This window comes from Chaetodon trifascialis, chromosome 20 (assembly GCF_039877785.1).
Source record: "Chaetodon trifascialis isolate fChaTrf1 chromosome 20, fChaTrf1.hap1, whole genome shotgun sequence".
NCBI classification, from domain to species: domain Eukaryota; kingdom Metazoa; phylum Chordata; class Actinopteri; order Chaetodontiformes; family Chaetodontidae; genus Chaetodon; species Chaetodon trifascialis.
The window spans coordinates 21,091,511-21,118,401 of NC_092075.1; the positions used below are offsets into that span (position 1 = coordinate 21,091,511).

A 26,891-nucleotide genomic window follows, 5' to 3' on the forward strand; every position below is an offset into this window, starting at 1 on the left:
CTGAATGTGCTCTGGGATGCTTCAACTTTGCATGATGGCACTTAAATTAGGATCATAATATTTCCTTCAGGGATCTGAATTGGAAGTAATGTTGTTATTGCACTGCAGAGCCTCTTCGTTTCTTTGTTGTTTTTGTCAAATATGAGGTTGACTTTTGAGTCATAATTAGAAAAGTGTGAATGATATTCTCCACCATAAAGACTCGAGCCACAGTCTGCACTAACTTTTTGTTTGTGTCTACATTTCTCCAGTTGTCCCGACTCCACAGACATGTCACTTTCTGATTAGAAAAAAAGTTCATTTGAAGTTACAAGAGTGATGAAAAACCATCTGAAAATTTCCCTGTAAACTAAAATAAACAGAACCAAATAAATGCACGAATCAACATGACTCAATCAACACTTTCCACAGAGCAGAGTTTTTTCAAATGTCTCAAAGGATAACTATCTTCCTCACACATGTAACCTCTCTGAGACAAAGGGCGTTTTTTGAGTCCATGGATAAGAGCCTATCATAGGAGCCCATTATAAGTTTGTGAACATCACGTGCATTTAAAAACAAATACAATGAGTCACTGAATATTTGTTGAAAGTGTCTGTCAGAAGTTATGTAACCAGTAATTACTATGACAACATAACAAACTGTATCCACTCTTCCACCTCTGCATTTGGCAAACTGTCTGGATGGACAGTCTCTACCCGGTTTCAGTTCTGAGCTTAAAGAGTCAACGTAAGAGTCATCTGTCCATTTATAGGGGTTGGAATGAAGCTTGGAAGATAACAAAGACACCCTGTGTGTTAATCTTTTATTCTCTGCTGAACCAGGGAAAAACAAGCATGAAAAATGAAGCTCAACATCTCTCTTTCCCGTAACTTCCCTGAATAAGTATAGGTCAAGATTCACATGCTCCAAACCTGTGACCTTACTGCAACACAGGCAGCTGTTGACATTACGGCGGGTCAGCTCTCCCAGCCTCCTCCAAAGAGGGAGTCCTGGGCTGGCTGGAGGAGAGCAATGGAAAAAAAAGGAGGACTGTGGGGCTGAGAGATGTGGGGTGGGGTGGGGGGGGGCTGCAGGGGACAAGGGTTGAAGTGGGGGGACTGGGAGCCTCCATGATCTCCCTGTTGTCAAGGGGAGGGGGAAGGGGCGTGGCTGTGCTTCACAGCTTAATTACTTCAAGCAACAATAAGTGTCCCACTTGTAATGGCAGGAAGACAGAAGGAGGTTGAGTCTATGGGAGGGAGAGAAACAGAATCTGTGTGAGGAACAGGCATGATCTCTCAGTTTAGCACTCATCCTTTGACAAAGGTGGAAAAATCCTGTCCTGCAGATGAATGAAGTCACAACAGGAGGGCTTCGGCTGTGTGCTGCTGCTGCTGCTTGATTGGACACTGAGGGGCTGTTAAAAAAATCCTCCTCTGCAGAGACATCATCACAGCCGGAACATTTTCTTCATGGTCTTCGCACAGAATTGATTCTGACAGCAGGTGAGGGAAATAATATGAAGGAGTCCGACTGACAGAAAAACAGACAGAGGAAATGTGGACTGATTCTGCCTGGTGAGGACTTGGAGTCAAACTTGCCCGAAAGCCAAGGGATATAAGGAAGCAGAGACAAGTGGTGAGTGGAGCAGTTATCAAACCTGACCTTTTCATTCTATATGCAAGCCCCTGAATACTGATGCACCATCATTCACAGTGTTTTACCCTTAACACAGTTGCCCTTCCCTATGAGTCCCTTTAAGTCGCGTTAAGGACGGTAAAATCCGCTCTGACAGTATTCTACATATTCTTATTCCAACTCTATTTTTAATATACACCATGGTTACACCGAGCACAATATTTAACTCTATGACTTCTTGTTCTAGCTTGACTTGTACATCTTGTGCATCATTCTTTTGTCCTGACAGATTCGTGTCAACTTGAGGTTAAAGTTCTCTGGGTTTCAACAGCTTGCTGCACAGCATGACTGTTCTGACTGACTTACCAGTGTGTTAGTGGGGCTTAATGGGTTCAACTTAGAGTTGATGAGTCTCCTCTCACAAGTGACTATTTTACTGGTCTTATCTGTAGTCAAGAGTAGAAAGGCTCCACTTTACGTTTTGTAAAAGTGCAGCAGCGTTTCTGTGCAGCAGGTTACGGTGGTGTGGAGCAGGGAGCGCTGGGTCAGGACAGTCCCTTTGTTTTCAAAGTCATTCAAAGTGTTAGACTCACTGTACAGTGAAGTCTTATGAAGTAAGTCAACTCATCTTTTACCATTAAGTTGCTGCTCTTAAAGCCCGGCAAGCTTCAACCACTTATCTCTTTTAAAACCTTGTCAGAAGTAAATTAAGTTGTTTGGGAACTGTTATCTTATTAGCATAGTTCCCAGTGTGGGTATAATTTAGGTTAAAAGCCTTCTTTTTTCTAATTTGAAGACATGACAAGGCCGTGTCTTGTTTTGTTTTGTTTTTTTTACATTTGACTCATTAACAATACAAACAACTTCAACCACTCCCTCAAACTCTTCCCTTGTGATTTCATATGATTATGTATTATCTGTTATCATATATTACTACTGATCCTGTTTTGAACAATACTCGCAGTACATACTTTAACTATTAGGCTGATACACCTTTACTTAAATCAGGCCTACTCTCATTCAAATAAGTTGTTTGAACTTCATTTCAATCATGTGAAATTCAGATCAGCTGACTCAGCAAGTTCTACTTTGGAACAGTTAAGAACAATTTAGTTAGTTTGAATGCAGTCTGGTCAGTCAGTCAAATAGGCAATTGTTTGCAAACAGGTTTGCAAGAGTGATTTTAAATGGTGGAAGTATCTAAATTTGGGATTTTCAGTTTGTTCTCAAGTGGTCAAAAGATCAACTAAAGGTATAGTGCAAGACTTTTCTTTCAACATTCAAAAGTTATGTTTACATTCGGTGTTAACCACCAAAAAACACTGGGGGTATCCTTTTCTCTCAAATGAGTCTTAAGTTAATTTACTTTCCCATAAAACATCTGCAAAGCTGACTTCTAAGTAATTTATGGTAAATCCTGCATTGTTTATGTCTTTGCCTATATTGGTGTATTGCTAAGTTTCCTGCCACATTACCACCTCCACCTGTGTTATCAGTGGAGTAAAGTGAAACTGTTGGCAAGAATGTAAAACTCCAATTCCAAAAAAGTTGGGCCAACTGAGTAAAATGATAATAAAATGCATAATTTTCAAACAAACTATGTTTACCAAAAATTGTTTTACAATGTTCTACAATCATGCGTTCACAAAGTGGTGAACTTCACTCCATCCTCACTTGTGAATGACTGAGCCTTTCCAGGATGCTCCTTTCAAACCCATCATGATACTCTCACCTGTTACCAATGAGTCTGTTTACTGTACCTGTGGAATGTTCCAAATGGGCTTTTTGGAGCATTCCACATCTTTCCCAGTCTTTGGTCGCTCCTGTCGCCACTTATTTGAAAAATCAGTGAAGCTGATGAGGTCAAACTTTGACTATATTGTCTTTGTACTGTTTTCGAATGAGTGTTTGTCAAAAAGGATTTGCAAATGATCATTCTGTTTTATTGATGCTTTACACAGTGTCAGAAAGCGTGTGCATGCATGTGCATCCTCACGAGTGAGACAAAAAAACCTACACATAAAAACTGCTCCATAGAGCTGCTAGAGGTCAAAAACCTGACCGGGAACCTTTAATACTCCCTAAAGGGATCTTTCATTTGTTTATGCAAAGTTGCTGGGATATTTAGTACAGTGGGAAGACACTCTCATATGTCTATTTCCTGAACTAAAAACTAACAGTACTCCTGTCTTGGCATGGTGGCGTGAATGGCTACTCTTTTTTAAAAAGACAAATAGTGTAATGGGCGATTGTGTGAAGAATCAAACTGCGTTACAGTCAGGAGCATCTGACATCTGCTTAAAGTGCAACAGACCACAAATCAAAGATTGAATAAACCTTTTCCACAACCACTGAACCATCAAGCACCATGTTGGGGCCAAGCAGGAAGATATTAGTCAGATACTAATGAAAGAGGAGCAATCCTGCTACAATCCCGTCGCCTTGAGGTAGGCACAGGGACTGAAGATGAAATGCAATCATCTGACCAGTTTTTAAGTTGTTCATCAGTCAGCCAACACTTAAACCAAATCTGCTGAATGAGGAGAGTCGGCCGTCTCTCTCCTCTCTCCCCCTGTGGTTTAAAGAGCTCCACAGGCCTGTCACGTCTTTGTGTCCAGACGCTGACATGTGTTTGCAGCGCAGACGAGTCACAGCCACCAGCAACTGTTCCTGCTGTGTGTGCATGTGTGAATGAGTGCCAGAAACAGACACAGCGACAAAGATAGAAAGAGAGAAGTGGGAGACAAGGAGGGACAAAGCATGCGTGACAAATTCATTGATCACTTTGTAACTGCTGAATTATTCTGACGTCTACCACTGAGGGCTGTGGTACATGTGTCCGCCGACACCTATTGTTTGTCTGACAGATGGTGATCTACGTCTGGACTGATTTTATGGGTCTGTGCTGCATTTTTCAGTAACTGGAGATCTGACAGATGCCCTGACACACTGTAGCTACAGACAGGAATCGCTATCATTTCCACACAGACCTGCAGTGTGTGTGTGTGCGTGTGTGCGTGTGTGTGTGTGTGGGTGTGTGGGTGTGTGTGTGTGTGTGTGTGTGTGTGTGTGTGTGTGTGTGTGCGTGCGTGTGTGTGTGTGTGTGTGTGTGTGTGTGTGTGTGTGTGTGTGTGTGTGTGTGAGAACAGACAAAGAGGTTTGTGAGGCTTGTTGGCTGCTGAGACATCTAACCATGTAATGACCTTTGATAAACACATGCACACACAAACACGCACACTGCAGGTCTCTGTGGAAATGATAGCAATCCCTGTCCACAGCACATTTGCCAGTAAAAAATAGTACATATGTGAGCTTGAGCACACTTTGACGTCAGTTTTACAGACAGTTTCACAGAATTTGCAAGACATTAAGATAAAAGGAAGATGAAAAACAGTCAAAACAAGCAGTTGTGTAATTGTCTGTTGAACTGTGATGTCATCCTGTTCAGTTTTTCTGGGGCTGGGCTGAATTACTTTGTGTCATGTTCAGCTGAGAGCAGGAAATGAGCAATTCATCTTCATTAGAGCACAGTGGCAGATAAAATACTGCAGCGTTCTTCAAATCACTGCACTTAAAACAACATGTAATAAAAACAAGAGATCATTCCTCTGAACTCTCTTTTTGTGTCGCAAACTGCGAACATGAACAAAAGTTTATACTGCATGCTCGACAAATATAATTACATTTATAGACCTATTATCATTTTACTGGGGTCCTCCAAGGATGAAATAAGCCTCAGTTATCTCTAAACTAAAAACAGTGGCGATAAAAGGGTATAATATCAATATAATATCAAGCACGTCTATTCATTGTTCAGGCTCTAAATTAGATGGACATTTATTCAAAGTTTAGGATTCACAAAATGAATTCAATTGATTCGGTTGCCTGAATCCAGAGATTGTTGGCTGGAACATCAACCTTTTCAGGCCAGTACGGAAATTTACTGCTGAGATCAGCAAATCTGCCACTAACCACTGATTCCTTCCTGCTGCTTAATTTTTTTGTTCCACTTCTGCATCATGTCTTTGTGCCTTCCATTGTATAAGTTGGTGAACTCACTACCTCAAAGCAAAAACATGTTCATTTCAGATACTTGGCAGAACTTCTTAACAGGAGACAACACAACCGTCTACCAATCCTGATGTTTTTGCAATAAATGTATCAATAAATGTATGACAAATTCATAGTGTGAAATCTTCAGATTTTAGTACAGCTATTCTATAAAACATTCCAACTACATGCATTTACAGCACGGCAGCTCACCAGACCTTATGAAATCATACAACCTCAGTCTCTAAGATGCATGAGAACACAGAGAGGCCTGGAATAGCGTCAATGTAGCTGACACCATACAATAATGTCTTTCAGGAGTAAGAGCTTCCTGTCATGTTCATCCTGTTTCCATTTCCATAACTTTAGAATGTGAATGTCACACAAGGATTCAGAACAGAATTATTTTGAAGACCGACTCAAAACAAGCTCTGTGTCTAATGGTGTCTAAAGGGCAACACAAACCCACAGCATTTCATATGCTTTCTACTGTTTTCCATATGTTTTTGATGCTCACACACCAACAGCATCCAGACATACACAACGTGGGAAAGCTACAATTTAATCACATTTGCTTGCTTAAATTTTAAAGATTTATGATGAATTTACAATTATTCCAGTGTTTCCTCCACATTCATTTATCTAAATCTTAGCTGCCGCTTCTTCAAATTTCTGTTTTTTTTAGTTAGTTTTTTTTTTTTTTTTAATTGTCGCAAATACACCACCGCCACATGTCTCCACCTTCACAGTCCAATGTTAATTACTCACGAGAGCGCAGCCTTGAATGTGACATCACGTCAAGCACTCAGGCACAAGGTCAGAGAGTCACAGGAGTGTTGTCTTGGAAAATAGGGCAGCGACTTACCAGAGTAAGTCGAGGTAGATTTATTAGCTTAAGATAACTCATAATAGATTTTACAAGTTAAATAGACATTCGCAAAATACTGATGGCCAGCTAACGTTACGTAACATATCGGTAGCTTAAGTTAATCGGGCCCGGTGCCAACTCAGTGTCGCTAACGTGAGTAAACTAATTGATAGCATTAGGCTAATATCTACATGCCATGATGTAACTGCTGACTGCATTTTCAGATGAGCTTGTTCAAATATTTCTCTAAGAAGAGAAAGACAGCTGATGAAGATGATGATAGTCAGTAGTGATGTGCGGGTCGCGAACGAAACGGCTCTTAGAGCCGCTCTTTGAAGTGAACGATCGGAGCCGGCTCCTGCCTGCGAGCTGGAGCGGGAGCCTCTTTGGGTTTGTTTTGTTTTGTTTTTGTTTTTCAACTTTTCTGTTCAAGCCGCACGTGATTGGTCAACTACATCATGCGTGGTGGCTTCAGTGTGTACGCACCGAGCAGGAGGGGGAGGAGCGGGGATTACAGACACAGCGCACACACATGCACGCACACACACATACACACACGCACTAATTCAGCCTTTAAAAAGCAATTTTCAACTGGCCATTCAATAAATAGGTTGTAAAAGCAAAATCTGCAGTCAAGTGTCATTTGTTTACGCTGCTATGGCTCCCCGGAGAGCCTGTCCCCGCTGCTTAAAAAAATCCTAGAGGAAACACTGTATTCTGTTTGCATATGAATAGATGAAGATGAAAAACTGGTGCCTCTCTACACGTATTTGTTTGAGCTCTAGTCCACATGCAGCCAAAAATTTATGACTGCATACGTATGTGTGAACATGTCAAACACCACCACCAAAGTCATATAAACAGAACCATGTGCGCATCTGCTGTCTGCATTGCTGTTTGTGTCCACTTTGGGGTGTATTGCCTTGAAATATGGGTCCAGAGAGACTAACCCAGGCTCAGCAGCAGAAACATGACTAATGTCCGACCAAGTGATGAAAAAAAAACAAAAAATGAAAAACTGATCTTCAAAGCTTCTGAGGAATTGTGAAGATCAGGGAAATTCCACAGATAAAATATTTTGCCAAACCTAATGTGAAGCTTGAATAGTTTTTTCATGAGACACTGTGATCTTGTAGACAAGAGTTTCCAACCTGTGATGGTTGAATCAATTTCAGTAAAGAGAACTGTAAAGATGAAAAGGAAGACTGATATAAAAGAAAGACTTTAAGTGGCAAAAATGCACTGATCTGTAGAGAAGCTAACACTCAACATATATTATGCTCCTGTGGTTGAAATTTTATTTAAAGGTTGTATGTGAAACTTTCAGAAAGTCCCTGTTAGTAATGACACCAATGGCTGTTAACTTCCATAGATAGATAGATAGATAGATAGATAGATAGATAGATAGATAGATAGATAGATAGATAGATAGATAGATAGATAGATAGATAGATAGATAGATAGATATTCTACTTTATCTACTTATTACTGAATAATAGTAATAAAAGTCCCACAGCTGAAATGAGCTTTGAGACAGAAACAGATAGCAGCCCCAACCATCATTCCATCAATCAATCATGGACCAAGAGCAAAAACTATGAGGTCTTATGCCAGAAATATGACCACACCAAATGCATGCAAGTACATACCAGTACTACTCGTATGCTCATATGGGTATTGTTTAAAAAGTTTTGATACCCATACCAATGTCTTGACTTCCATACTGATTCCTCAACAAAACTTTTTTGATACCAATTTTATAGAATCTGTTTTAACAAAAAGAAAATTACATTACACATTAGAATTTTTTGTCTGCACACTCTACACATCCTGAATAAGTGAACTAAAATAAACAAACTGATGGAATATCTGTAGGGTGCTGGACTACAGAAATAACTGTCAAAATGAGCCATAATAACAAACAGTAGAGGCAAACAAAATGTCATCGCAGGATCTCGTCTGCCTAATCCATGACATTTGTGGTATTGGGAAATAGTGGCGGCAGCATGGAGGTGCAGCAGGTAGTGCGCGTGCTTCACAGCAAGAAGGTTGCCAGTTGCATGTTCTTCCCATGCATGCGTGGGTTCTCTCCGGGTACTCCGGCTTCCTCCCACAGACCAAAAACATGCTCATTAGGTTGATTGGTGACTAAAATTGCCCCTAGGTGTGAGTGTGAGTGGCTGTTTGTCTTGTGTGTTGCCCTGCGATCGACTGACGACCGGCTCAGGGTGTACCCTGCCTCTTGCCCGCTGACAGCTGGGATAGGCTCCAGCCCCCCCGCAACCCTGAAAGGGATAGGCGGTATAGAAAATGGATGGAAATAGTGGCAGAGTACAAACCTCTTGTGCTAAAGAGCAGCTAGCCCGGGTCTGACAATCATCCATAGTGTCAACTTCAGGACATGTCTCTCCTTTTGCCTGTCTGTCAGTAAGCAACACCATGTTTGCCCTCCACCTTCCAGGTTATCCATCCCCACAGTGAGCAGACTCACTAGTGAGCAGATACAGGTTAGCTAGCTAACAAGTAGTGCAAAGTTTCTTACTTATCTGTGCTGATACACAACTGGCAGTAAAAAAAAACAGTGACCCCTGCCTCTGAGCATAACCAGCACCAGTGAATACGAGACATGCTACATTGCCATAGACTTCTGTTGGATTTGGAAAATGCAGAAGTAATGTGTGTCATTTGCCAAGCAAGAGTTCCAAACACTGAGCATTTCCAGCACCGAATCACAATCCAAGCACACTCACTGGTAAGTTGATGAAATTACTACATCTTTTGGCATTTAAATAAATTTGCCGACCTCTCATGAATTAAGTCAATAGCAGTATTTTATGTAGCCAGTTTTAGTTAACGTTTATTGTAGGAATATAGCTAGTTAGATTCTAATTGCAGATAGCCAATGTGAGCAACACTTCACAAGCTACCATAACCAGATGTCTGCTGGCCTACATTTACCTCAAATCAATTGCAGTTATTAGTGTTTGGTCAGCAGACAAAGCTCATCTTCAGTAATAAGATTTGTTGTCAAAGTTAGCAACGCTTAGTTCATACGATCTTAAGATAACACTTTCCTTTCTCTCTTTGAGGAGGTGATAGAGACGTGTATAACAGCCCCACCATGAATTCTTCTTTTATGAAGTTTATAATGCTCAGTTCAGTCAGAAATGTGTAAATTAGATTATATGATTATTATTGAGGTCAAAGTTAAAGGTGGTGTACTGATTGTTTCTGTGTTGTTTCTTTTGTTATTATGGAAATTTCTGTCACGAGATCCATCCACATAGTGTTGCCTAGCGGTGGTCATGTGTAGGAGGAACGACTTCAGGTGTTTCCAGGAGTTAACCCCCAATTCCCGATGGTGAGGAACACACCTCATGTCTACAATGTCTGAACTCTTGTGATTGGAGGACGGAGAAGTTGAGGTGTTGGATGAGCCGAGTGAGCCACTTCTGCAATGTCAACCTCATGAAAATGTTTGGGAAACACTGGCTTTCAGTGTGTATTTCTATCCTTCAGTGTATCAACCTGAACACTGTTTCATCTGGCTTTCCCAGTTGTCTCAGCAGTGGCAGGCTGGACTGGACTCAGGACCCGGTCCCTCTGGGTCTATGACATGATGCTTCTGACAGTCGAATGCTCTCATAAAAACACTGAAGTAACTGCCGTGTGGAGTGTGAATGCTTCTGCTGTCACTGTATGGATCAGCAGTTTGATTCATGTGTGTGTGTGTGTGTGTGTGTGTGTGTGTGTGTGTGTGTGTGTGTGTGTGTGTGTGTGTGTGTGGAGAGGTTTTGAACAGTGATCATCCACTGAAGTTTATTGAGCTCTCACAGTCAGCTGTCCACATCTGCCTTCCTGGATACATTATAGAATAAAATGTTTTGTTGAGTCTAATTGGTTGCCTGATTTATTTTGCACCACTGACCAACATTGATCTTCGCTTGTGTATGTTTATGTGAATGTCTTGAAATAACATAACATTTGGATGTGATTACAACCATAAAAGCTGGAGAAAAATATGCATATAAAGTAATGCATACACACTGTAAATTCAATCATTCAAACAGTTTGACAGTGCAGATTTGTTTGGAAGTGTCACAACTGCGTCATTCAACAGCTCTAGTCACAATGCAGTGTTTTTTCTACATGCCTTTATGACATTTAACATAAGACAGTCAATCACCAGCATTATTCACTAACTGACACTGATGATATTTACTCCTTAGGTATACAAATTTGGAACAAATGTGGCCATTTTTAATACTCCACCCTATTGAAGCAACTGGGCCAGTGCCCTAGAAGTATCAAAGTTCAGTACCCAGCCCCAGAGTAATGAATTTGACTTACAGTCTTTCAACATGAAAAACCACATTGACATTTACAGACCTTGTTGTTCAATGGGAAAATGGATGAAGTGCACTAAAAGTGACTGGCCTGAATGAGGCAGGACTTGGCCGAGCATGTTATGATGTAGTAGCTACCATCTCCAGCAACCGCACTGATATTGTCAGGGGAGACTCCCCTTTGTCTTTTTTGTTTTTGAACATTCCAACACTGTGATAACATTTTACCCTAAGACCAAGAGCATTACACGAAGTTTGAGCAAAGACTGGAAACAGGGAACAGATTTGATTGGGCAAATCATATATTTTAATAAAGAGGACCAATGGATTCACTGTATGGGAATAAGTTAGGGCCAATTTGAACAGTACTTTTCAGTTTGTGGGTGTCTATTGTTAATTTCTTTCTCTCATAGCTTAAAAACAGTAATACAGAGAAATTAATTTTGGCACTTATCAAAACAGTTTGCAATCCAGAAAAAACAAAATTTCAGCTGGATATAGCCATGGTGGTCAAAAATTGAACTTTGGCTCAGAAAAAAAAGCTACCAAAATTTGTAAAAGCATATACAGTACGGAAGGTTTATGAATTAAAAGTAAAAACTTAAAGAAATGAATGGAGAAACATTGGTGAAGATGCAAGTGAACTGACCAAATCAAAACACCAAATTAGGGAATATCTTTTAGAAGAATGCTCTAATCTAATCTAAGACAAAGAGCACCGTAGCTGTTCTACAGGCTAAGGGCTGGGTTGTGCTAGAAAAGAACTAGCTTGCTAGATGTGCTGTCTGACCACGTTGGAGGGCGAAAGCATTCATAGCTGTTTTGAACAGCACACTGGAATAAGAAACGGCTGTCACAGAGACAGGGCCGATGCAATAATTGTTTAAATATGGGATAATGGTGTACATCTTGCACTTGGTTCTTCACTTGAAAAGTGACAGAAGTATGCAGCTGCAGGGCTGGACCTTAACTTTTTTTCACATAGGACTAGTGCTACAGAGGTTTAAAGTTTTGTAACACAGGCCACAAACTTGAAGAACAAGTATAAAACATATGTTCCTATTTATTAAACAACCACAAAGAGTGTAGTTCATCACTTAAACAGGCCTGTGACTAGCAAAGAACATTAATGTTGTACACAGGGCACCATCCAAACCTTAACTTGAACTGTAAGGAAATCCTCCTGTATATATCAACACATTTTTATAAATAATATATTACTTCATGTAATAATTTACTGGTTATTTCTCTTGAATAAACATGCAACCCCCCAATCCTCAATTCATTTTCACTTGTACAAAACTGTAAGATTATACTTTCACAATTTGTAAGCATTACACCGCAATTCTGTACAATCCCATTGATACACTGGATTTAGAGTATATTTTTGATAATACTGTGAGGCTTACAGTGGAAATGATCAAAATGTGAATATTTCACCATAAATGTGATTAAAAACACAATCGTGAAAACAGTCAGAAATGTACTTAATGTTTTAATTTCAGTGTATGTTGTAATGATTTCTTTTTTAATCTATGAAGTCTTACTTTATTTCCAAAATCATAAATCAAAAAGATATCAAGACAGCAATTTTACATGTAAGGAGAAAAAAGAAACTAATTAAATAGGGTAAAATAATCTAAATATTATATTATAGAACCATTACTGTTGCTACCTACATAAGATAAAGCATTTTGTCATGAAAACCTGAATCTATTATAAATCAAAGTATCCTGTCTGGCATTTGTAACAAAACAAACCACTTGAAAATCTGTTTAAATTTTAGTGACTTATGATGATTCTATTAGTGAATACGCCTCCTGCCCTGACAAACTTAGTTTGCATTAGGAGGCATGGCTCCCCTGTAATGATATACGTAAACTACCTACCCAGCACCAAACAACACATAAACAATGTCGGAGACTAGCAGGTGGCTATGGTAGAGCATTTAGCTAAAGAGCCACATATTTCCCTTAGGAGTTGGCAGGAGTCGACCGAACCCAGAGCTAAAATAAACACCTGGATTGTGTTTTGTTTTCACTTTTTTCTGCTACCTCAAAGTGGATCTAAATAAATGAAATTTATGCAGCTTTAAGAGAATGAAGATTGTGATTTAGCACATTAGAAATGCAATATGCAAAATGAAATATTTAGGACAACAACCAAATAACTACCAAATGTTTCAAAATGCCAGTTTCACTTCACTGAAAGATGAGAGAGAATGGACATATTGATAATCTCCTCCTGTGTTCCAGATATCATCTTGGTTTGGGTGCTGCAGGACAGTGCTATGATTCTCCCTGTGGTGGTTTTGCTGGTGTTCCTGTTGCTCTCTGGAACCTCTATCCAGGGAGACACTCAGGAAATGGCGAATAGTGATGAGATCCTAGAGAGAGAGTTTCTCTTTGCACCAAAACGGCAAAAACGTGCCATGGTCGACCACAGTGCTCTGCAAACAGACAAATGCTCCTATACCTTCATTGTCCCTCAGCAGAAAAACAACGGGGCCATCTGTGTGAACTCCAAGGAGCCAGATGCCCTGCTGGAGAATCGGGTCAATAAGCAGGAGCTGGAGCTGCTCAACAGTGAAATGCAGAAGCAGCGGCGGCAGATTGAAGCTTTGCAGCAGTTGGTAGAAGTAGACGGGGGTGTGGTCAATGAAGTCAAGCTACTACGCAAAGAGAGCCGCAACATGAACTCCAGAGTTACACAGCTCTACATGCAGCTGCTGCATGAGATTATCCGCAAAAGAGACAATGCTCTCGAGGTATCACAGATGGAGATCCGCGTGCTCAACCACACAAATGAGATGGGGAGGCTAGCTGCACGCTACCGTGACCTGGACCATAAGTACCAGCATCTGTCAGCCCTCGCAAGCAACCAGAGTGCTCTCCTGGTGCAGCTGGAGGAGCGCTGCAAGCGGGGAGGATACTCATACAGTGTGGTGCAGGAGAGGAGCCGTCCTGTCCGTCCACAGCCTCCTGTGATCCCTCAGCCTCCTCTGCAGAGGCCTGCAGTGTCTCCTGGAGGCTACAGACCCTACCATCCACCTACCTTAACCCGGCACACCAGCAACCCCATGACTAATGAGATACAGAATGACCAAAACGCCAAAGCATTACCACCTTCACTGCCCACAATGCCAAGTGCTGCATACAGTTTCACAAACGAGCCCTCTGGTAAGTACTGACCACACTGACACTCTCATAGCTTCCTGTGAGGCCTATTATTGTCAGGGACACAGGCCACATATTGTCCAATACTTTACAAAGCTGGGAGAAACATCTCTTCTATAGCGATGAACCGATAGCATACAAAAGATCACAGAGGACATTCTGTAGATGGAACTGATGTCAAAGTCCCTATAATATCCTTCAGCAACAAACACTGACTAATTCAAGCCTCTAAATGCTTTGTTTTTCTTTGTCTCATGTGAACTTAATAGGTTTGGTTTAAGGACTGTTGGGCTAATAAGACAACACATTTGAATAGATCAGGAATAGGGCTTAGGGAAACTGTGACTGAAAATTCTGATATTTCACTATTTTATGACATTTTACAGACCAAGAGATTAATCTTAACCTAAATCTAACTTTACCCTAAGCTTAAACCAACTTTTCACCCCAAAATTTAATGATTTACATTATGGGGACTTGTGTTTTGTCCCCATAAGGAAGGCAACGTCCTGACTTTTTAGGGTTGTAGTATACATTTAATTGTGTCTCTGTGTTTCCATGTGGTGTCTTTTGTGGTTACCAAAACATTACAGAGGCGATGAGAGGCAAATGAGACAAAAGAAATTAATAAATTCTGGTGATCTATTTTCTAAGTCAGATCTAAATCGTTTTCTCTCCTGTATTTATGACAGGTGTGAAAATACACTTTGCCAGGATAATTTTTCTTTCTTTTTTTTCAGTCTGGGAAACACGTAGGGGGAAAAAAAGGAGAATTTTTCTACATTAATTTTTGGTCTTTTGTGAAAGCTCAACAGCAACCAGTTTGCAAGGCACATTTCTGCAATGTGCGGTGCACTTCAGTCTCGTGTGGCCAAAATGAGTATTGCAATAACAAACATTTTCACCTTTCAATGCCTTCATGATGATACTGACAAAACTTTTTTTCCCCCACTTGTTTTACAGATGGGAAAAAATAAGGAAGTTAGAAAGACTAACCTGGCAAAACATTTTTTCTGCTGTTCATTAGTCATATGAGAGAGAGTTTATTTAGATCAGACTTGTCCAGAATTCTTTTTGTCTCATTTGCCTCTCAGAGCTTCCGTAATTTCTTGGTAACCACAGGAGACATCACATGGAAGCACATTTACAGGAGGTACATGCTGCTGAGACACATACAGGGTGATACAGTGCATTTTGTTCACAGTAATTTTTACTCGTGGCTCACATAACACATGGTCAAGAGTGACTTCACTTTTTCCAAGAGCCCTTAGTCCATAGATTTTCAAATTTTATTTGATGTTGCAGTGTCTGTTTCAAGCACAGGGTTTAAGAATTATAATAATGATGACGACAGCATGGTGATGACAAAGAATGCCATTCATGAAAGACCTTGTAGATAAATATATGGTACATAGTTTTGTTAGTCAGCATTCAGTCTCTCCTGCAGGCCCTTTCAAAGACTGTCTAGAGGCTCTGGAGGACGGATACACCACCAGCGGCATGTACCTGCTGAAACCAGACAAGGGCAATCAACTCATGCAGGTTTGGTGTAACCAGAGACACGACCCTGGCGGATGGACTGTCATTCAGAGACGTCAGGACGGCTCCGTCAACTTCTTTAGAAACTGGGAGACATACAAGGTAATAGTGAGGATCTGAGCTGAGATGCACTATCCATTGTATTAAATGAAGATGGGGTTTTACATTGTAGGATTTACAGCTCCAAAATCATTCTAGGGGGTCACAGCCATGTTAGCAGCTCTGTGAGGTTATACGTAGGCAATGTGGCACTTTGAGATAAATGCCAATGGAATGCTAACATGCACACAAAGACAATGGTAACATTCCAGTGTTAGGGTGGTATAATGTTAACCATGTTCACCATTTTAGTTTAGCGTGCCATGTTAGCAAGCTAATCTTCTGCTTAGCACTAAACACAAAGAGTAGCTGATAGCTAGTAGCTGATAGGACTGTCCTCAGTTTATCAAGTACTGTAAAAGTATTGAATAAAAAATAAAAAATTGTGGCCTTATGATGGCACCAGATGAATAATCAGACATGACAGTTAGAGTTATTACAATTCAAAACAGTTCAGTTTTACATTATCCAACAAGGACCAAACTTCAACATAAAGCAAGGTTTTCTGCCATGTTGTGACAGCGATAGGTGGAAACAAACACGACCTGTCCCATCATTTAAAAACACACAAACGTCTGAGAATATAAAGAGGCAACCCCAGTCAGAATGAGCACAAGTGGGACCAGCAGCGACAGCGGAGCATGTCCCAAATCTACTCTGTGCAGCAAGAGATGGAAGATATTTCTAGGTCAACCACGCTATACATTCCAAAGCACATGGTGCCCATCAGACCATAAAGACAGATGGCTTCCTATGTATGTGTGGTTTGAACTCTGGAGGTTCAAGGATTGTCAAATGGCTTCAGCAACAAAGAAGACTTTGATTGAAGAATGGGTTTTTGCAAGTTAAATGCTGTTGAGAATACATAATACTCTGCCCCATGTCTCTGTTTGATAAGGATACATACCATTCATTTGTTTTACTATAAAAATATGAACTTTATTTACATATAGGGGCAGGACAGGCAAACCATGATATAATATCACCATCCAAAAAGTAAAAAATACAGATATTAATTTTAGGTCATGTCACCCCTCCTCACAACCACACGTCAACCTTATGTTGTGGTACAACTAATGAATGTGAACTCTGTTTCATGGAATCCAGCAGGGCTAGTGCAACTGGCATGTTTTATGAACAAATCAGCACAGTTAAGGATGCATAAAATCTCACAATTTTATGCCGGTCGTGGCGGCATCTGAAAAGACAAGTCAGCCACATCTGCAACAAATTTGAAATGACACATTGAGTTGAAGCATCCGACCAGTCTTGGAAAATATCTGCAAGTGAAGGATCACAAGAAATCATCAACAAAGGGTCAGAGCATGAGCCAACAGCGGCAAAGTTCCTCCACCCAAGTCAAACTTGGAGCATTTTGTCAAGAACCTGTTACCTTTGTGTCCAAACCACAAGTAGCAGTGGTGGAGGAGGTTTTCAGATCCTTAACTTAAGCACTAATACCACACTGTGAAAATACTCTACAAGTAAAAGTCCTGCTTTTAAAACTGTTCTTGAGTGGAAACAGACAACTTTTCAATCCTCCCAGTGTTTCAAAGTGGCAATACTGCAGGCGTTGCTGTTGCAAAAACAGGTGGATCGCTTTACGTTTTCCTCAGAACCCAGCAACTACACAGGATGCACTGCATTCTCTACACATTTCCATGAAAATGATCAACATCACTTTGAAAATACAAGAGTTCACAGAAGAAAAAAAGTGAAACTGGCAAATTTTATGTGGAGTATTACCATTGTTTTGAATATTGCTTCATGCAAACAAATAACTACAGCAGGGGTTGGCGTCAGGGTGGAGGGGGGGAGTAGAAGCAAACATTAGCAGAAAACGCATGAGTTCATTCATTCATTTAATCTATGGTGGAGACATGAAAACAGATAGAAATTGTGCCAGCCTGACTGGATCGCAACTCAGTCATGATTTCACCTACTTGTATACTGTTGGGCAGTTTAATCTAAAGCAATCTATCTTGCAAACTATCTCTAGATAACTAGTTAACTTCTCAAGTCAGAAAACAGCCTGTTTCGTTTGTTTTACAGCCAATCCAATAGGCTTTTTAAATAGTTGATTTAGTTTAAGGAGTCGTAGAGTATTCTCAAGCCATAAAGGAACACTTACAGCCATACACAGTCGTGACTTTCAGTCCGTGGTATGGGTCAAACTGCAAAAACACTGCAGTCTACATTTTTGTGCTCATAATCTAAACAAAACTGTTATCTGATACTGCAAAGCTTGCTATCAAACTCTGGTAATCTTTGTTATTTCAATAAAGCTTTGAGGAACGACAGCTTGTTTTGTCTTGAGATCAAGAGTCATTTCAGATAGTCTACTACTTACAGTAGTGTGGTGGTGTGTTGAGCATCGTCCTTTGTGGAAAGCAACTCTCGTCAGTCCCAGCTAGTTGTCCGATTCAGAATTACCATCACAGTGTCTATGGGAATTCGCTTGGTTAAAGCGCGCAGGGGAGGGGTTTGGTAACACAGACACTGTCCTAAGCAGTGACATTATGAATACTTGTGTCACTTCATAAAAAATGGAATTTATACAAACAGGACTTTCAAACTGCAATTTTGCTGTAAAAAAGATCTAATCAAGTTATATCTGTAATGAAATAATTAAACTTCCATTTGGCCCCTACAGCTGAATTCTATCTTTAACAAAAAAAAAATGTTTGGACAATTTACCTCATTGTGTAATATGTGAGTAATCGTAAGAAAAACTCAACAAAATCAAATCTATGAGATCACAACAGCAGAGCTGAAATCAATTCAAATAAACTAAACATGCTCTCAGTGTTGCAGCCAGCGCAATGATCCAAGCACTTCATAACCTCGCTGTGTTTCCCAGTTACTACCGGTGGAACCCGACATTATGTAAAATATGGCTGCACAGGGTGAAACACTTAGCTGGCAAAGATTAACATCTTGTGGCCAAAAGTGAGGACATCCCAATCTGCATAATTTCTCAGGACTTTAAACTCAAGACCAAAGTACAATGCAGTACTTCCAAGTTGTCCCCCGACCCAAACGCTCCCCAACCCACACTCAATGAGTCAACAAGGCACTTTAAGCCAATTATACGCTCATATTTGGCAGGGACGATGCCTCCATCCTGATTGAATCCATGTGTCATGTAAAAGAAGCAAGAGTTCAGAAACACAGTTAGCTCTGCTGGAGAGGATCTTAAACACGTCCTGCCATTATGCCACTGCTCTTGGCCTCTAATTGTGACATCAAGCCAGTCTTTCACAGATGCTTGGAAACCATAGGTGGTTTGTTGCTGGAGTCCACGTCTGTATCCAAGAGGAGGAAAAACAGCTACTTTCTTATAAATTTTCAAATGAGAGAATTGCTGTGACCTTTCCTCTTAAATCATGTGCTGGGAACAGTGAGAATGTATTATTCCTGCCTGATTCATTGTCTTTCTCCTCAAACAGCAAGGGTTTGGAAACATTGATGGTGAATACTGGTTAGGACTAGAGAACATCTACTGGCTGACCAATCAGGGCAACTACAAGCTGCTGGTGACCCTGGAAGACTGGACCGGACGCAAGACCTTTGCAGAGTATGCCAGCTTCCGTGTTGAGTCTGAAGCCGACTACTACAGACTGCGAGTGGGTCAGTACCATGGCAACGCTGGAGACTCTCTTACCTGGCACAACAGCAAGCAGTTTACCACACTGGACAGAGACCATGACGTCTATGCAGGTGAGTATAATGCAGTGAAAGAGAAGACCATCATAACTGTTGCTGGACTTTCTCTTGCAAAAACTACTAATATTTTATTCAATACGTTGCACACAGTGAGTAAATCCAAACTGTCTGTATTCAGGGTTTAGGTATTTACCCACAATGATGAGGTGTTTCCCTTTAGACTATTGTTCAGACAGCATATAGTAGCTATAGTAGCACTGACAAGATGCATCTCAGTTCAGCAGACAGTATGTCTTAACTGCCCAGGATCTGAAAACGACACTAAGGACTGATGTGAGATATAAACTCTAGCAAGAAACTGTTTAAAGTTCAGAGACATTGTCTGTTTGTTGTAGCCACAATTCTTCTACCTGAAATTCACATCAGTTTAATATTTACAATAATCACAAGCAAACCTGTATATTTTAATTTCATTGTGTATTTTGCAGTTCTATATTTGAAAAATAACAGTTATTATTCTATATACATCATTGCTGATTGTGCAGAACAAAATGGCTTTCACTACTTTTAGAAGATCACAGCAGCAATGAAGCCAGTGGAAAATGGCCATCAATAATCCAGCTCACCAATTTTCAGTGCCTGCTCAGTAAAACCAAGTCCAAAAGTTCATGTTCTGTTTCTGTGACTGAAGACACGAACGCAGAAAATAGACATTTGGAAACAATCACAGATTTAGATTTGGCAAGCAAGCCATCCAAATGATGTCTGGCTAATTTCAAAAATCTGAATGGTTTGCCCAGGAGTCAAAAAAGCACACATGCATGTCTGAATATGGATAACCTCTGCTCCTTGACTTATTTAAACACAATTGGCTGGCTTAAGCCAGCAACTCAACAAATATGCAAATGCAACATTATACATTTTCTATCAGTAAATATGATAAAACTGTAAATACTGAACCTTTCTACGTGACACTATAAATGTACTGTCATTCAGAGTACATGCACACAAAACTACAACTCGCAAAGAAAATATAGTTTCCCTCCAGTATTGCTGCCTAATTAGACAAAACAAGACTAACAGTGGTGACTTCAACTCTACAGTAGGTTTCATACAGCAGAAGTATTGTGTTAATGATGTAAGGTGCGGTTCTTGCTTCTTGCATTGGCCTCCACAAACGTGCACCCACAAACCTCTGCAATTGCGTAATTGAGGCCAGCACATGGGATCTGGCGCACGCCTTTCAACATCTGAAACACTGCAGTCCATGCCTCTCTCACACATGGCTTGTGCTGCTATAGATTTGTCCACAACACTCATTACAGTGCTGCATAGAAATGACAACTCCCACATGGACAAGTCAATAACTTGTGCAAGCATGTGCACATTAAATGCTGCAGACAGTGCAGACTCACCTGCAGAGGAGATGGCGGACGCCAGAATGTTTTACTGTTTCAGACCAAATATACAGGAATTTAATGAAAACACCAACATCGTCCATTGTTGGTCTTACTGAATACTAATTAGTTCTTAGCCTATTTCTTCAGCCAGCAGAAGAGTGGACTGCTTGTATACCAGTTGGTCTGATTTAAGTCTTTGTATCTTCAGGTAACTGTGCCCACTACCAGAAGGGAGGTTGGTGGTATAATGCCTGTGCTCATTCCAACCTGAACGGCGTCTGGTACCGTGGTGGGCATTACCGCAGCCGTTACCAGGACGGAGTCTACTGGGCCGAGTTCAGGGGAGGAGCTTATTCTCTGAAGAAAGTGACCATGATGATACGACCCAATGCAAACACCTTCCATTAACACGTCAGTCAATTGCACCTGAACAGATTTTAGTAGACGAAATTTACGCTAATGGGATTCCATTTCTACTGTATATCACAAAAACAGGCATCAACAGGCATTGATTTGAATTTCATTCTTCACTTTCTTCTGTTTGTTGCTTTACTGTATATTGCTACAGTATCTTCAATTTGTAAAGGCTCATACAGTGACACAATAGGATCCCAGCGCAATTCTGTTTTATTTTATTCCTCCTTCAGGTATAGGTTTTACTTATCTTGTTTGGGCTGTTATGTTCTGAATTAAATCCATAATGCATTAATTACATATTAATGCAAAATCTTAACAAAGGAATTCATGTCCAGTGGTCAAAATTGTCTGATGGCAATAAACTGGTTCTTCTGATTATTATTGGTGCTACAGCATATATATTATGTATATACAACATATATTGGGATCAGTTCTACAGGTGAGAAATCTGGTTATTTATTTTTGATACAATTTTCTAGAAGGTTTCAGCAGATCTGTCTGATTTGCCAGAGTCATTGTCTTTCCAAGTCTTTTGCCTCCTAATATTTGGATTTGAAATGGTTAGTAAAAAAGGTTGAAGGCCTTCTGACTTAACACGAACAAAAAAGTTCAACATGCCAAAAAAAGTTCAACAGTTCTTCTTTTGTTGAATCAGTACAACAGGACTGTGGACCATACAGCTACCTGTGTTATTCTATTGTGCTTGATGAAGTCCTTCTAGCAAAATAAGTGAGATATGAAGTCGCGAGGAAAACTGTCTTTGTCTCCACTGATGTTGTAGAAACCAACCCGTCACGGCATCCTGATCAACCACTGATGGGACCACTGTTACATTATATAAAATGAAATCAGAGTCAATGTGAATTTTTGAAGAATTATGTTTTGGTACTGAAGATTCTGGTACTTGATATTTTGTGATAAAACTCACTAACATTACATTTAATCTTTTTATGCTTAGAAAGGTATCCATGTTTTAAAAAGACAATTTCTCCCTAGCATGAAACCATAAGGAGACACTGAATCTCAGCAGTCCAAAATTTGGTTATCTTTGGTTAGTAAATCAGAGTCAGGATGTGGTTAGCCTAGCTTAGCATAAAGAGGGGGAAACAACTAGACTGACTCTGTCCAAAGTCCAAAAATACACCTACAGTACCAACACCTCTACAGCTCACTAATTAACACATAATGTTTGTTGTATTGTACATTAACATAAATTCTACGGTTTGCAGTTTTTGAGGGAGTAACATGCAAAGTGTAGTGGCTGTGTTGCATCTTGTCATCATACTGAGGTTACCAGGTTTGGTACGATAGTGCCTGTAGAGACCAAAATCCTGTGATCATCAACTGTAGCTTGCAAACTATAAGCAGAGCACAGAAGGTCGGACATTTGAATGATGTTTCACCAAGAAAAAGTTCAAGAAGAAGCAGAAGAAGTATCTCCAACTGAAACTTTAAATTATTGTGTTAAGGTCTGCTATTTAAGTGGGGATACTGCAGGTTCATCGTGAGCTTTAGAGGTGCTGGTTGGTGTATTTTGGAATTTTTCTGAGCTATTCTTTAATGCTACCAGCTCCAAGGTAAACCACCACATCTATGGAATCTGGACATTGTGAAATAGATCAAAGTCTTGAAATGCAGACAAATATTTAAATAAAAAACACAATAAAATATGCAAATATGATTTCATTACAGGTTTTTCAACTTAAAAGCTAGAGTAAACATAAACAGACACCAAACAGTACAACTAAGTTATTCCCTCCCACCAAAGGTTTCCTGGTCTGTTGAAAAGATCACTCACTGATTAGTGTGCAGATACAGTATGCACCAGGTACTCTCGGTGTGTGTGTGTATATGCTGTTTTGTTAAGATTATTTATAGTCTGTATGTCATCTATCTCAATAAACTATGTACAGCCCTGCTTAAGGTTGTAGTGATCCCATTTCATTCAATCCTTCAACACTGCCATAACTCCCACCAATCAAAACCAAACTCTTTTGTATTTCACACAGGTGGACTACAATCACAGATTCAAATAACAGAGGTTAGAGTTTCTGATATCAGGAGTCCAGAAAACCAATTAAGGTTAAACAGGATTATCAGTAAAACAAACAGCAAGACATGAAAACAGAGTAAACCATAAATGAATGAGTGAGAATTAAAGAGCGGAGTCACTTTACACGAGAAGCCAGTAATAAATGGAAACACTCAAGAGTGATTCATTAGTTCTCAAATCAGTTCAGCCGGTAATATTAATGACAGCGAGCTGTGCTTCAGATAAACAAGGTTCTGTTCAATCCACCCTGACCACCCTGTCTAATCCTGAAGTTAACAACAGAGGAAAACTGGAGCATAACCAACTAAAATAAACTACAGATGACAACAATCAATTCAGTGGTCACGAAATACTTTAACACCGATACGAAGAATGGAAATAAAATCTAACAGCAATATGTCTTCATGAAATGTTTACATAGTAACTTCATTGTGTATTTTCCTGAAAACTGCAGTCCAACCTTGATATTGGGATACCATTGATGGCGTGTACATGAGTGAGAAATACCCAAACTCAGTTACAAGAATTCCTAAACATAAATGGCAACAGTCTGTCTCTGCTCCCACTGTGTGTACAATGCACACTACTTGTACCCAGGCTGATTTTAGAAAGTCTGGACAGGAAAAAAGAAAGGAAAAGACGTTTTTACAAATCAAATCCAAGCTACATTTGGAGGTGGTTTGAAGATTACACTCAGATCTCTACAGGTGTGTCTCAGTCCAGACACTCTGGCCTTTTAAATCGCTTAAATCACTCGCAACGTAATACACAACAATGACGTCAAATCCAGAGTGACTGAAGTGCATCAGAGTGGCTGAGCAGAATCCAACATCGCAAGGCATTGGTATCTGGTGTGACGGAGGAGTGTGACTGTTTTGGGGGTTGAGATGATGGACCTACATTTGAAATGCTTCTGTGTTGGAAAGCCGCATCACCAGCATATGTAGTTACTGACGCCTACGTCATTACCACATCAACCCAATGTCTGGACACACAAATCCGACCTGATCACTTGCAAATAACAGTCTGGACAGTCTGTGTTAAAGATCTGATTTGAGAAACAAATCGCATTTGCCTGCAGTCTGAACAAAAGTAGTCTGTCAACAATTAGACTGGAGCTAATTGAATTGCTAAACTAATGTAAAATTCTAGCTTTACATTGCTACATGACTGACTCAGCAGTACTGCCATCCATCTGCTGAGCAGGTACTGTTCTTGCTCTAATTGTAAATGACTGATTTTCCTAACAGTAAAACCAATTAAGCACTACTCTGCAGAGAAATGTGCTTGGATTGTCAGATTTTTCTGGTGAGCTGTCCCACTGGACTGTGGGGTTGTGACTGTTGACCACCAGGGGCTTGGTACACACAGAAGTCAAAGGGTTATGCTGCTGCACAGTCAGCCTGAGGGAACAATGGTTGAACTTAATATGTGTTGACATATTAAGTATACTACCACAATCAGTGCCATCCATGCTTTGCATCAGGCTTTTATGGACATTTTACACCTCTAGACAGCTACTGAAGCTATGAGCAAAACATTTACATTTACTGCTGATCTCAGGACATTTGGGCAACTAGTAAAGAAGGTCAACAACACCTGTACAGTACTTATATTGTAGACTGTGCAACTGAAAAGCATATACAGTATAAAGTGCATGTATGAGAGGATTCAAACTGCAGACTGGAATTCAGACTAGTTGTGTATGTTGAGCAGTTTGGAAACAAGATAAAGCAAGATGTGAGAAGTACATCAACAGCACTGAAGCACAGATAGAGGACTTACCAAGGTAAGGAATACAGGGCACCATCTTCAGGGAGCGAATGTATTCTCTCATGCGGGTGTAGTTCTCTTCCTTGGATGTCAGATAGTTTAGCTTCTCAAATGTGGCCTTGTCTTTCCGACTGATCAACTACAGCAACAAAGAAAAAAAAATTACACGTTTGATCTTCTTCATCTCATCAGGACCTATTACCTTAACAATAGGTACCGAGTACATAAGTATATGGCAAACATTACCTCTGAATGTGTCTGTGTTCCAAAATCCATAACTATACTGTTAAAAAATTAGACTGTTGGAGCTAGAGATTATTTCTAATGGATTATACTCAACAATAACTTCTCATCAGAAAAATCTCAGTGGGTTTTTCCACCTTTACATCAGCTGTAGACTGTGCAGTAGCCAGAAATTAGACATTGTTCAAGCACAGTGAGTTAGAGGGGGTTTGCAGTGTGTCATTCTGAGCGATTCAGACAAATCTGGCAATGTCTGTTTTTCTTGCTTGGCAGTATGAGACCCAATACTGTTGCTCAGGCATAAAGTAAATGGAAGATTAGTCAGTGGTGCTGGCGTGCATCAACACAAAAAAACTGGAAAAAGTGCTGGACCTGTGTCCAGAAACAAACAAAAAATACCAACATTTTCTTATGTTTTGGCATGAGATGCCACAATCTCAAGCTACTGTAATAAATGTCACAGTCAAAGAAATAATAACATCCATGTTTTTAAAAGCATTCCTGCTCTTGACTGATATAGTAAATTTTCCTGAGTGCTGGTTTATAAAAGCAAATCAACAGAAGGCTGCCTCCCTGTTAAACAGAGTATTTTTCCATGTGTCTTGGCGCTGTGCATCCACTTTTCATGGTCTTACGTATATGCAGTACTGTAAAATCTGAATTTATGTATTAAAGGTGTATCAAATATTAATATCAAATATCAAATTTTAAAACCAGGACAAACAGTATGAACTTTAATGGCCTGAAGGAGAAAGGGCTTATAAGAGCTCACAGGTCACAAACAGCTGTCTGTTTGGGGTAACTAATCATTCAAACACCCAGTTTGTAGAAAAGGAAGAGGCCAGCCGCACTTTATTACTCATAAACATTCAGAAGAGGATCAGTTTGTGGTAGTGAAAAATTATTTTGAGTGGACAGTGAAGCGCCACGTGTTATCTCGATTGTCTCTGAGGGATGGTTATCCAAGGCCACAAACCGTCCATTAAGATCTGATCCACCTAAAACCTCAAGCCAGTTTTCTGGTCTATCCAGCAAAATATTATGAGAAACCCAGCACTCAGGTCAAAGAGAGCAAAGAGAGAGAGCTTTTTGAATTCTGTGTACAATATAAATGTTATATAATATTATATCCATGCGCTTTTCCTGTGTGCAAAGTTTCAAAAAGAAGATATGATTGAAAAAACAAATTTTTCTCAAATCATGCTCAGGAAAGTCAGGTATAACGTGGATCTACAGTTAAAGGTCTGTTACTTGACTGCAGCACAAAGTGTCAGGTTTGAGGTCAAGCTCCAGCTGCATCTTTTTCTTTTGTATTCAATGTCATTTTAACAGTTTTGTTTGTGTGTCGTGTTTTGTTTGAATGGCCAAACACCCACAAACACACACACACACACACACACACACACACACACACACACACACACACACACACACAGAGTTCAAAATCCAGACACTTGGCCCAGAGAACCACTGAAAACATGTTGGATTAAAGAACTTCTCTTTTCTCATATACATTCGTGCTATGAACATCAGCACTCTTTTTTTTCACTGCAGTCATTTGCTGATACTCGTCCATTCACACACTCATTTGAAAAAGCAGTATCTACACTTCTTTCTGTCCACTTCACACAGTGCATGAAG

General features: G+C 40.1%; 2 protein-coding genes across 3 annotated transcripts in view; one reads left to right on the top strand and one right to left on the bottom strand.

Moving 5' to 3' along the window:
* Nucleotides 1–26,891, bottom strand: part of LOC139348378 (ras-specific guanine nucleotide-releasing factor RalGPS1-like) — a 92,660-nt gene that overhangs the window by 38,739 nt on the left and 27,030 nt on the right. For both annotated transcript variants that reach the window (XM_070988404.1, XM_070988403.1), the window contains exon 8: nt 25,020–25,146. In XM_070988404.1, the coding sequence (XP_070844505.1) occupies nt 25,020–25,146 (127 nt within the window). The remainder of the gene's footprint in view (nt 1–25,019; nt 25,147–26,891) is intronic.
* On the top strand, nt 1,185–23,101 carry LOC139348621 (angiopoietin-related protein 2-like). The gene is made up of 5 exons (XM_070988878.1): nt 1,185–1,620; nt 13,140–14,063; nt 15,508–15,701; nt 19,148–19,418; nt 20,973–23,101. Exons 2-5 carry the CDS (start codon nt 13,175–13,177, stop codon nt 21,170–21,172), a joined length of 1,554 nt encoding a protein of 517 aa, XP_070844979.1. The 5' UTR covers nt 1,185–1,620; nt 13,140–13,174; the 3' UTR covers nt 21,173–23,101.

Coding starts and splice junctions, on each gene's coding strand:
- LOC139348621 (XM_070988878.1), top strand. CDS start 13,175: ATGATTCTCCCTGTGGTGGTTTTGCTGGTGTTCCTGTTGCTCTCTGGA. Junction 15,702..19,147: donor GAAACTGGGAGACATACAAG/GTAATAGTGAGG, acceptor CTCCTCAAACAG/CAAGGGTTTGGAAACATTGA. Junction 19,419..20,972: donor AGACCATGACGTCTATGCAG/GTGAGTATAATG, acceptor TTGTATCTTCAG/GTAACTGTGCCCACTACCAG.